Genomic DNA, 12,533 nt, shown 5'->3' with positions numbered 1-12,533 from the left:
TATATCTATGATTTGTTTATTTGTTATGAAGTAAGTGTGGTGGGTCGATCATTTTTACCATGGGCTATAAACATTCTCAGTTCTCATAAAGCCCAGTCTGCTCAGATTCCCTGTGTAGCATTGCTCTCACCTGCAGGAAGTGGATGTTGTCCTTGGTGTCTGAAAGCTTCTTCAGCTCAGCATCTCTCCTCTGTAGCTCCTCAATCTCCTTCTCTAGACGCTCCGTGACTAGTTTTGCCTTCTCCAATTCTCTTTTTCCTTGTTCTCTGATCCTCTCAATCAATTTCTTCTGGGCTTCTTCAATGCAGTGCATCAGATCAGTGAAACTCTTCTCATTTTCCTCTACCTCTTTTTCCACTGAAATCTGATTGGATACAGAAAGACATTGACATAATAAGAATTACCAGTCATGAGACACTTTTGTGAGCATTTTGATGTTATAAAAGATAGTTTGGGTTTGATGGCATCTTGTTCAAGATATTTGGTGATTCCTTACCTGAACAGGAGACTAAAAAAATATAAGGACTGCGGACTAAGCTCCGGACACAGACAGGAAGACATGGCAAATTCACCACCACAAGTTTATTTACAATACTAATATTTACAAGTCTTAAAGTGCACACAACCCACTTCCCCCAAAGTCCAGTACTTTCTCACACTTTGCCTTTTCTCCTTCAGACAGCCTCCACTCTCTTCTCCTGCTTAGTCCTCTCCTCACCCTACTCCAGCCTTGAATAAAGGGAGGCGGCCCCTTTTATGCACGACCGGATGGGCTCCAGGTGCTTCCTGAGGAGCCTCCGCCGACACACCCTCGTGTGGCAGAAGCACCAGCTGTGTAACCAGAAGCCCTCCAGGTGTCCCTGATCCTCTTCCCCCCAGCACTTCCTGGTGTGGTGGAAGTGCTGAGGTCCAGGGCTCCCAAGGCTTTGGGGCGCCCCCTGGCAGTGACCACGGGCCCCTACAGGGTTGGGCTTCCAAGCCCTCTACCAGTGGCCCCCAACACAACAAGGGCAGTTGCCCCCTCGTGGTCTGGAGGAGGCACAAGCCCTCCTCCGGTCCTCCTGGGCATCCCGGCTGGGTACCACTCCCAGCCGCGTGCCACAGGACGTTAAAAAATCCTCATGCAGCGTGTTCATCCAGTATGCTGTGCAGCAGCTTCCCTCTGCCATTTGTCCCATTTTGGGCACCTCCAAGAGTTCATGAGATATTCAATCAGAACAACAATATCTTCTGAAATTCTTTGGAGCCATTAGAGTGATCTACTGAGAGACAACTCCATTGTCTTATGAGGAATCTAACCTGGATGTGCTTCTAGGGTGCGTCTCTCATATACTGGAAGTACCCCTGGATCTATAATTGGAAATGGTCTCTCCTGCTGAGCCAGGTGAACTGTAGTTGGGAGTGGAAAAAGAAGAGTTGCAGGTATTGTAAAGAAAAGCTTCTGTGTTTGAAGGTACTTTGTGAAACATGAGTCTTTATGGAGCTCTGCCAGTTCTTCTATTTTTAGTTTTTAATTCCCATTAGAACATTGGAACTGAGCCCAATGAGCTCATCATTCCTGTTGTCCAAAATTTCACCAAGCTGAGATTTGAAAGTCATTAATGTCCAACTTTCAACCTCAGTACTTGGAAGTTTATTCCATATGTCTAAGGTTCTTCATGTAAAGAAAAACTTTCAGAGATTGTGAGAAAACCCGCCCTTAACAAATTTCCAACTCTTTCCTCAGTTTTCTTTGATGTGAAGCATTGTGTTTATTCTACTCACCTTCATCTGCTCCATTGCCGTCCTTGTCTTCTTCAGTGTCTTCTCTCTTTCCTCAAGCGTCTTCCTGATTTTGCTCAATTCCACCCCCAGCTGTTTCTGTTTTTAAACACAAGAAGAAGCTTGTGGTCTTATCAGAATTACTTTCACATTTTGATTTTTTGTTTTGAGTTCTGACATTTTTACAACACATTTGTTTTGCATTTCTTGACACATCTTATTTTTTCTGTCACATTTAAGTTCATATTGACACAGTATGTGACACACAGATTTCATTCAAAAATATAAATAACAAAATAGAATTCAAAGGAAGGTTTCATTTAACAGTTTGATTGAAGATGGAGTTTGGGGTTGAAGAGTGCTACAAATAAAGAAGATAGTTTAAGGCACCCTAGTGTACAGTCAGTCATTATCCAACCCATTATATCCTAACACTGGGTCACGGGGGTCTGCTGGAGCAAATCCCAGCCAACACAGGGCACAAGGCAGGAAACAAACCCCGGGCAGGGTGCCAGCCCACTGCAGGGCACACACACCAAGCACACACTAGGGACAATTTAGGATCACCAATGCACCTAACCTGCATGTCTTTGGACTGTGGGAGGAAACCCACGCAGACAAGGGGAGAACATGCAAACTCCACACAGGGAGGACCCGGGAAGCGAACCCAGACGGGTCTCCTTACTGCGAGGCAGCAGCCGCTACCATTGAGCCACCGTGCTGCTCAGTGTACACAGTAGTTCTTGATATTTAGAAAACATTGCATTGACAATCATAAAATCATAAGTTCACACGTGAAAGCAACTGGACTTTATAGGTGAAGAAATGTCTTCAGCAACCTGAAAACCCAGGAGAACTTTAACACATAATGTAAAATGTTCAACACTATTTTAATATTTAGAATGAGAATTGTCATCAATCATTTTTTAGTCAAGTAAGGTAAATAAGGCCACTGAAATGCAAGCAATTCTCAGGAGTTCAAACTTAAAGACTGAAGAGGAGTCTGATGAGTTTAGATAAACCTGCTGATAAATTAAATGAACAACGATGGGATTTGAGAAACTAGTAAATTAAACGATTTTAAGATGAAGTTTATGATGTTCTACTTTAATGACAAAATAAACTACGTGATTAAAGTGGAAATTTAGAGATTAAAGTTGATATTTCAAGTTTTTTTCCCACTGTGTGCCTGTTATTTTTTTTTTTCTCTGTACCTTAATAAGCTTTCATATGACTCGCCTTTTCACGGCGACTTTGATATCTGACAACTTTTTTATTTCTGGCACTGTGCGACTTTGTGAACTTGAGCTTTTGAATTTTTCCGACACAGTATGTCACTTGATCAACTTCCTTTTGTTGTTTATATCACTGTTTAAACCAACAAATAGTACGTTTTTCTTTGCCTCCACTTGGTATTTGCTGAAATTCTTCTATTTTTCCCCGTGCTTTTGCCATTGTCTTTTCACAGAACTCTGAGCTTAAGGGCTATTTATATGATTTGCATATTCAAAGAGGCATAATTCTGGGAGGAGTTTGGGGCGGGACAGAAGGCGCGTGCACGTACGTTAATTTTCACACTGACCGGGATTTATGTAGCGGAAGAACGTGGAAGTTGGCGTTCGCACAGATTTATGCATCTGGATTTTTTTGTGCGTAAGCACATTTCTGCTTTTGTGCTTACATCATGTTATAGTGCAAATTCTACGCACGGTGTTATGAATGAGGCCCCAGCTGAAGTTAAGAACAAGCCGCCATCTGGAAACACCACCAAATCAACATTGGATGAATGCAGAAAGGAGACAAAATGGAAAGGAGTGAAGATGAATGAAATTGGCAATGGCTACAAACATTTCTGTTATTATCAGTCATTAAATCAAAATATTCTTGTCAGCAAGAAGTTGTTTAATTGTGTTGTTGGAGGTGTGTCGTAAATCTGACTAGCTAATCTCCATCAAGATTGATTCTGGATTGACCATCTTGCAGAGCATTTTCTGCTACACATCTTAAGTGAGCTACCTAGATAAAGAGAAAATTGATTTCTATTAAAGCATTGATGTGCACCTTCAGTCTATTACTCATGATTAAGAGCCTAAAAAGTTCTTATGGACAAGCAAACCCGGCAGTGGAATGAAAAAGTCCAAGTAACCACTAATGAGAACAAAGTGGCTTACAATTTCTGACAACGAATGAGCCTTGAAACTTACCACCAAAATACAAAGCGCTGAAGTTGGCATCAAAGTGACTGGTGGCTACAGCAAAGGCCAGCACTACCAAGATCTCTACAGCCAGGTGGACAAGCCAGGTGGTGCAAATAAAATATATAGTACTGCAAAATCATGCCCCCATTTGACTCAAGATATTGGCCCAGTCAAGAACACCAAGAAGAAAGTCCAACAACACCCAATGGAGGAAACCTCCATTCTGCAATGCAGGAGTTACTATTTCTCAAAGATCAATAATGAGGAATTTACTCACCAACCTTTACCAAGTATAAGGCCTGTTCCTGGTTCAGTCTTGCCAATCATCTTTTCAGAAGTCACAGCAGCCATTGCAAGAATGGAACAGCAACTAACCTTAAAAATATCCCAGCTGAAGTAAAATGGACAAAGGCACGCTGACCTTCTTGTAACATGTTTTAAAATAATAATAATTCTTCACATTTATATAACACTTTGCTCAAGATCATTGAAGACAGTTTGCACCCCTTCAACTTTTGTTGAGCTGCCCCACTATTTGTCTACTGTGCCATTCAATAAAGATCTTTTGAACACTTCCTTGAGAAACACAATCTCATCGCCATCACTACAAACCAGTTCAGGTTCATCAAGACCTGTAAAACTACAGTATTGACACCATTAATGCTACTCACCTGCTGACAGAGAGACACTTTGAAAAGAATAAAACACTTCACATGGCATTCTTATATCTGGATAAGGCCTTTGACATGGGTCCCACTTTAATTTATTTGGCACGCTCTTCAATCTGACAGCTTGACTAACGCCCATGTACAATGGGTTCAGCTCCTATACAACAACATCACAAGCACCTAATAATGTTTTGTTGTAATCTCACCTCCTTTTGGCATTCATGTTCACCAAAGATCCACCCTCTCGCCTTTCCTCCTTATCATCTGAATGGACACAGCTAGAGCAGACACCCAAATGCTACATCCATAGACACTACTTTATGACATCCCGCTCCCGGAGGAAACACGCCAAGACCTTGAGCTTTTAATGCAACAGTTCAAGCCACGAGTGGAACAGAATGGACTACAATTGAACATCAAGATGGAATATATGGAGTGCGGCCCACAAACAGACTGTACCACACACATTTACAATCAAGACCTCAACAAAGCCAGCCATTTCAAAAATCTTGGCTTGCATGTCTACTCTGATTGTGACACTACACCAGACATACAAGCACAAGTTAACACTACAATGGTGCTAAGTCACTAGGATCATTTGTGATTGAAAGATGCCAAACCACATCAAGGTGAGGGTATAAAAGACAGTTGTCTACCCAGTCATCTTGTATGGTGCAGAATGCTGGCCAGCAACAATAATCCATGAACAAGTGCATGATACCATGGAAATATGAATGCTTCACTGGACTGTCAGCCTGACCTGTCTTGACCACTACATAAATAAAAAACTTGAGAAGAATCATGGAAGTTGTGGAAAACATTGAGAAGATGCACAAAGCATTACTCTGGTAGCATGGCATGTGGTACACAGTAAGACTGAGTTAGTAGTGAAGACAGGCCTGTGCCTCAGTCATTTCTACCATACAAGAGAACAAAGAAATGATGGCTTAATCGACTGAAAAAAGATATGTGAGAAGTCAACATTGCCTCTGATGATGCCTTAGATTGGAACAAGTGGACCTGCACAGACGCAGGGAAATGCTAGGAAGAAAAGCAGCAAGATGGCCAATCAGTTGGAATCTGTGAAAAGTTCAGCTCATTCTCTACATGTTGACGGCATGTTCATAAGTTGTGTGCCCCATGATAACTTCAACATAACTTTTCCTGCTAACAGTAAACATAGTATATCTTGTCAAAATTCAGCCTTGTCTTACAGTTGGTTGGAAATTAGTATGGGGTTTAGACAACTGGCTTAGGAGGAGGCTGAGAGCAAATAGTGAAATTTAGACTGACTCTGTTTGCTTAGATAATTTAATATTTTCTGATTCAGCTTTAGCCTTTAGGTCTCACTGTAGTCGGCCAAAATCAGCAGCACCAGTTCAGTCACAGGTAGAGGAGTTAACAGTGAGACAAGGATCTATGGAGTCAAAGTTTAACGTTAGCATTAGGGGTAATTATCAATTATACCATTTCAATATTTCCAATTTAAGGTGGCTTAATGCCATCCTATCAGGTGTGATTCTGTATATTTTTGTTAACGAATTGGAAGAAATCTTTGTTTATCTCTAATTGGTATTCCTAGGAATTTGAACCAAAAAATAAACAAAAGGTGATCAAGTTTTGTTTAGCATGTGAGAAAATTCATAAAAAGATAATGCTCATGTTCAAATTAATTTTCAATCCAGTGATCTTATGAAATTCACCCAATAATTTAATATGAATGAAATGATGTGGTTCTAAGATATTAAGCACTAATGATGGATGAAAAGGTTTGCATAATATATATATTTTTGCAACCAGCATAATTAGTGCAATTGAGATAATAATAAAGGTGTTCAGTTCCTTTATGGAAGTGTTTTCCTAGTCTTAATTCTGCATGCATCTCCCTGTCATTTAGTGTTTAAATAAAGTACTCCACTGAGGGAAAAAAAAGTAATTTCCTGCCGTGTATAAAGAATCAGTTGTGCTGTTGGATGCAAGTTGTGGTTTTCCGATTAAGATGATCTCAGTGATCGTAATCCGAAAGATGTGTTAGCAGAAGAAACGATACTCAAACCTCCACAGCATTTGGCACATGATATCCTCCCTGTCATCTTCAGCAGTCGAGACAGAGAGGTTTGCTTGCTAGGTACAATAAGAGTGCTGAGACTTTATCTGTAGCGCACTGTTTTCCTGTGGAGAAAATCCAGTATTACGCACAATGGTACATTTTGGTGTGTCTTCATGTGGAAAGTATACAGCATGTCACATTTTTAAATGACACACTTCACTACTCTGTGGTGATGTTACTATTATTAATGTGGCTGATGCCTTTATCAAAGGTGGCTTACAACATTTGAGATACAACTGGTGACATTTCTTTTGATTTTCCTGTTGAAGCACAGGCAGGCAAAGAGACACAATGTCAGTAGAAGGATTTATTTGAACCCACAACCTCTGGGTTTGAAGGCCAAAGCCTTAATCACTATGTCACACTGCCTGATGGGAACAAGAACCATTAAACAGAATTAATCTGAGTGGCATGCTTTAAATTACCTGTAGAAGAAAATGCAGGTAAACACAGAAATGTGAAAATGGAGAGATGTCTTTTGTTTTGTTATCCACCACAGAGAAATTTAAAATAACACTCAAAAATGTTTTACTTGAGTTCTGCATTTCATGGCTGTGAAATTGCATTAATTTGCAAAAATGTATGCAAAATGATAACTGCCTGTATTGCACCATATCTTCAGCAGAATAAAATCTTTTTTTAATCCCTTTATGTATGATCTTATATTCTAAGTTGAAATAGTGAGAATATATTTTGTTTATACAAATTAATACTTCTTGACAACCATATTGTCCACCCACAAACATTCAGACCAAACCAAAATTTGCACAATACGGTAAACAGATCTTTTCATTCAACTTTATTAAACGTTTTCCCTGCATCCAAAGATAATTAATGGATACTACATATTATACTACACAAGAGTCAAACATTTAATACTGCATGTCTGTCTTTGGGGTATCTCAGAAACTGATTAATGAAACCCAAATTAACTGATAGCCATAAAACAGAGAACATAAATCGACCGGGAATTAAAATCTGATCCTACATTGGAATCCATGTATTAATGATCTGATTGACATCAAATTTAAAAACATGATACCAGCCTACAGTCAAGAAAGTGGCCACTTTTATGAGATGAACTGCATTTGTCCACATGAACATGGAGGATTTCACACCATTTGAGCTGAACGTTTTCGATATTAAAACAGACTCTGTAATCTGCATATTCATGAATAATAACTGAGTTAATTCGCCTTACTAGAAGTTAATCTGAATGAGTTAATCTGACCTTACTAGAAGTTGTATTGATAATTGATTTTAATGTTGACACAGATGTGCAAACAGACTCCTTGTGCAAATGTTCTACACAACTTTTGAACTTGGCAGGGGTTTTCCAAACTGTTAAAGGTCAGAGTCCATCTCGTAGTCAAACATCAGGTGCTATTATAACTCAAAGGTGCTCATTTTTGAAATGTTCTTCTTACTTCTTTAACTAATAAAAGTTAGAAAATCTAAACTGCAATATTACTTTAAAATTCATGAACTTACTCCTGATAAACAATGCAGATCATTTGACATCTGACCATAATATATCCCTTAAAGATGACTGAGACCCTCTAATCACAAGTGATCAGAGCACAGAGACACTCAGCTCAGTTTAATAAAAGTGCTCAGCTCTCTTGACTGTATGTAAATAATACGCGGCCATTTCAAGCCATACTCTGAGCCTCACTGCGGTAGACCCCTAAACCCTGCCATTCATACTTTAAACATCAGATTTTTTAATTGAATGAATACTTTTTTCTGCTACACTATATTTAGAAATCATGTAACTCTTATTATTGATTTAGTTTCCATTAACCACTAAACCCCATTCACCTGTTTTTCTTCTCTTTCTGTCTCCAATTCCACCATTTCATGATTTTTATGTCTAGTCATCATACACACCATGCAGATGCACATCTCATCAGTTTTACAAAATATTTCCAAACTTTTCTGATGTTGTGCACAGAGTTTCTCCTTTAGATTTCCATCAGGATCAATCAGTTTGTGGTCTTTCCAGGCTGCTATTTCAAAGTGAGGTTGGAGGTGAGTCTTACAGAAGGAGGCCATGCAGGTTAGACAGGACTTCACTGCTCTGAACTTCTTTTTAGTACAGCCATCACACTCCACGTCTCCAGGGCCAGCATAATTCTGAGATGGAGGAGGACTGATTGCTGTATTCTTTAATTTCTTGACAACTTCATTCAGCACAGTGTTTCTATGCAGGTCAAGCTTTGCAGTGAAGGTCCTTCTGCATTGAGGACAGCTGCACACTCGCTTCTTATCCCAATAGTCAGTGAGGCACTTCAGACAGAAATTGTGACCACAGGGGATTGTGACAGGGTCAGTCAGGGTGTCCAGACACACCGAGCAGGTGAACTCGTCCTGTGATACAAACAACTGTGCTTCGGCCATCATTAGGCTGAGGAGAGACAGGCAGAGAGAATCAGTCAGACAAACAAAGAAGTGACTTGTGAAGAAGCAAAAGTGAAAGTTTGTCTGTGCTCAGTGAGGAGGAGGAGGAGGTTTAAAGAGAAACCTGAGAGCACAAACAGAGAGAACATCTGAGGAGATATCTAGGATTAATGGTTAATGTGAGATGTGAGCCCACTGATACTGAAGATCACAATGTGATGACAGGACATCCAGTAACTGAAAAAGTAAACAGTACTGAGGTGTCTGTTAATCTTTAATTCAGTTCAATTCACTGTTCACTGTAATGCACATTTTGAAGTTCCTATTTGACTCTCTATACATTGACACATGTAAATTAGTGAAAATGAAAGCACAACACATAAATCAGTATCAACAGATCTTTTTTTATGAGCACCAGGCCGTCCTCCACAGTCCAACACAGAAGCTATTAAACTGGTTTCTTCCTTTCAACCATGTTGATTACACAAATTCTCTTTTCCACAGTTAGTCCTCTTCTCTCAGCTGTCTCTGTAGAGCTCAGCACCATTGCAGTGAGGTCCTCTTGACTTAAAACATTCTGTCTTGTCAAAAATCTGCTACTGAGTTCTTAACCCTTGAGTGTTCATGGACAAACTGTCCTTTCCTTCGTCCTTTGGGGTTCACCAAATTGGAATGGACAGTCCACTCTTTCACTTTCTTGACCATCTCCTTGATATTTCCAGTGTTCCTCCTTGGCTTGGCTTGGCTTGTCCTATACATTTCTTATCACCCATGAAAAGAGCAAAACAGACACTGAGGATTCCATTGTTTTGAGTGTTCCCCTCAGTGGTTCTTCTTGTCTACTCCACTTCCTTGTTTGAACTGATCTGGGAGAAATTTGACAATATCCACTATCCCTATACTGGCACCAGAGGTTTTAAAGGGTGTAGGTGTATAACTTTTGTACATATTAAAAAAGTCAATACCATTGACGCTCATTGATAACACTGTTTCCAGTACGTTTTCATGTGTGCCTATCTGGAGTATGACAGGTTGTGAGAAATCCAGACCCCTGTTTGCAGTAACATAAATCCAAGAGCAGATTAATGAATAGAGGAGCCTAGGCTATAGCCTAGGGGTCCTGACTGACTGTAGGGCCCTGTCTTGGGCTTGTCATTGGATTTAGTTCTTTAAACCCTCGTTACTTAATGAATGAACCTTCATGATTGCGCTATACCGACATTACATATTGACCATACAAAAGTAATTATTTGGGATTCAGCTTACATTACATTTTTAAAGATTTATTAAAGAGTACAGTAGACCCTCATGAAGATGTGGTTCAGGGTTCGCGGCTTCAGTCATTCACAAATTTTCCTTAGAACCTAACTAATTGTTAACGAAACCGCAAATATCCTCCGCAATTTTTTATGGCTTTTTTCGTGGCAATACTGCACTGTAGAGAGAACAGGAAGCAACTGTAGAGCAAAACGAGGCTTGGAATGGTGAAAGTAGCCACTAGAATTTGAAACTGCAACTCCCAGCAGTCCCTGCAGTGGCTCTGATTGGTCTTCTGCTGAGGGTGTGGGGGCTGTTGAGGTCAAAGGATGTCAGTGCGGCTTTTAAAAAAGGGGGCCGGTGACCAAAAGAAAAAAAATTTTTTGTAATTTGTGTTTCAAGTTCCTGTCTCTCTGCTTGCCTTCTGTGGGGTTACCTGTACTTATTCGTTTTGTCCTGGATCGTTTCGTGGTTGGCGTCTGGATTGTCTGCCGTCTGCCTGTGTACATGAGGACTGTAAGTGGATTCATGGCTATCCTGCAAAGAAAGGAGCGCTGCTGAACTCGTCCACCCATCTTCACCGTTTCAGGAACTACCGTTAGGACTATCTTTACATTTTCATTCAGCAGACTCTCTATCTTCACCACTACATTTCATCCATTGTCGTTTTTCATGGACTTTACTGTGTGTGTTTTGTTGGTGCTTTGTTGTATTTAATGTGTAATCACGGTTAGTGGAACAGGGGAGGTATTGTTGTTTTCATTACATTCTTTATTTGCTGTTTGATTACGGGTTTGCTTTGTTTTTGTCTCTGTTTGTGAGCGTGTGCAGGTCAGGTCAAGGCTGGGTGCGTCCCTGGAATCTCCACCATAAAAATAAATAAATTGCTGTCTTCTCGACAGTGTGAATCTTAGCGGCACCGGACCGTTACGGCGTTATTCATTTCTCCATGCTGCTGATTGACTGCTGCTCTGTGATGCCTCTCCAGCTGAGTGTTCTCGTGTTTTCCGTTTTGTTCTTCTTAATTCTTAAGACTGCCGCAACTGGCTATTGTCTGTTCCCAGTGCAATTTACCAGCACGCCGCAGCTGATCAGTCAGTGCCGTACATTTGTTGAGCAGCCAGCTCATGACCACTGCTGGCCCCTGCAGCACTGCAGCCGCACTATCTCTGGGATTCAAATGAGCCTGCAAGCATCAGCGTTGGCCTCTGTGTGTTTGCGTGCAGCCATTTCAAGAGACTTCATCCATGGCATCAGTTGCATCTTGTACATATTGTTCCTGTGGTTTCTTTTTTTATAGTTTTTACAGTTCATTAGCAGTGTGTAAAATGGTCAGTGTTGCAGTAATTGTAATGTTCTTTGCATGAAAAAAATGCAAATGAAAATTAAAATTTCACTTTCTTTGTGAATTGTGATGTTTACTTAAAAAGTGCAGCAAAAAAGTATTTTGCGTCCAGGGATGCATTAAACCCCAAGTATGTGGCAATTTAAGGCTTAAAGCCCCAAGATGCCGTCGAAATGCCCTGCACCTTCTAAGGCTTCTGGCAATGAAAACACACTTGCATGAATTACAGTATGTGGTCCACCAGGCTGGCACCGCCAGCTGAACCCGACATAGACACGTGTGGGACACAAGTTCACGGCACACTGGTTTTATTTTTCCTTTTTTCCCCACAAGTATAACACAGTCCAAGCACAAGCACAACACAATACGATGCGTCTCTTCTCTTTATCTTTCTTCATGTTCACTCCTCGGGTCAAGCTTCGTCACTCCTTCTCCCGACTCTGGCTCCCCGAGTAGTGGCTGCTGGCTCTTTATATAACACACCCGGAAGTGCTCCAGGTGTTTGATTACTGGTTTCCGGCAGCACTTCCGGGTGTGGTTGAAGAACTGCCCATAATGGCCCAGCAGCTCCTGCTGCAGCACCTCTTGGCGGCGCCTGTAGATCCCAACAAGGCTGCCCAACACTCCAACTCCCATGCAGCCCTGCAGGAGTCTGAGGCACCGCTGCAACCCGGGGGGGGTTGCCGTCTAGCGTCCCGGGGGAGGTAATGCTCTGGCCCCACTTGCTTCCCCGGTCTTCTCAGTGTGGAGGCATCCCAGCCGGGAAAGAGCCCCGGCCGCATGCTACAAGTACA

General features: G+C 41.1%; 1 protein-coding gene across 1 annotated transcript in view; it reads right to left on the bottom strand.

The window, feature by feature from the left end:
- LOC120520277 (tripartite motif-containing protein 16-like) overlaps positions 1 to 9,214 on the bottom strand; it is a 43,650-nt gene extending 34,436 nt beyond the window's left edge. The window contains exons 1-3 of the mRNA XM_039742773.1: positions 8,559 to 9,214; positions 1,765 to 1,860; positions 131 to 364 (exon numbers count right to left, since the gene is read on the bottom strand). Of these exons, the coding sequence (XP_039598707.1) occupies positions 131 to 364; positions 1,765 to 1,860; positions 8,559 to 9,140 (912 nt within the window). The 5' untranslated portion in view covers positions 9,141 to 9,214. The remainder of the gene's footprint in view (positions 1 to 130; positions 365 to 1,764; positions 1,861 to 8,558) is intronic.
- Between the last annotated feature and the right edge of the window lie 3,319 nt (positions 9,215 to 12,533).

Source organism: Polypterus senegalus, unplaced genomic scaffold (assembly GCF_016835505.1).
Source record: "Polypterus senegalus isolate Bchr_013 unplaced genomic scaffold, ASM1683550v1 scaffold_31, whole genome shotgun sequence".
NCBI classification, from domain to species: domain Eukaryota; kingdom Metazoa; phylum Chordata; class Cladistia; order Polypteriformes; family Polypteridae; genus Polypterus; species Polypterus senegalus.
The sequence above is the reverse complement of the archived record's forward strand: the minus strand, read 5'-3'. Positions and strand labels throughout refer to the sequence as shown.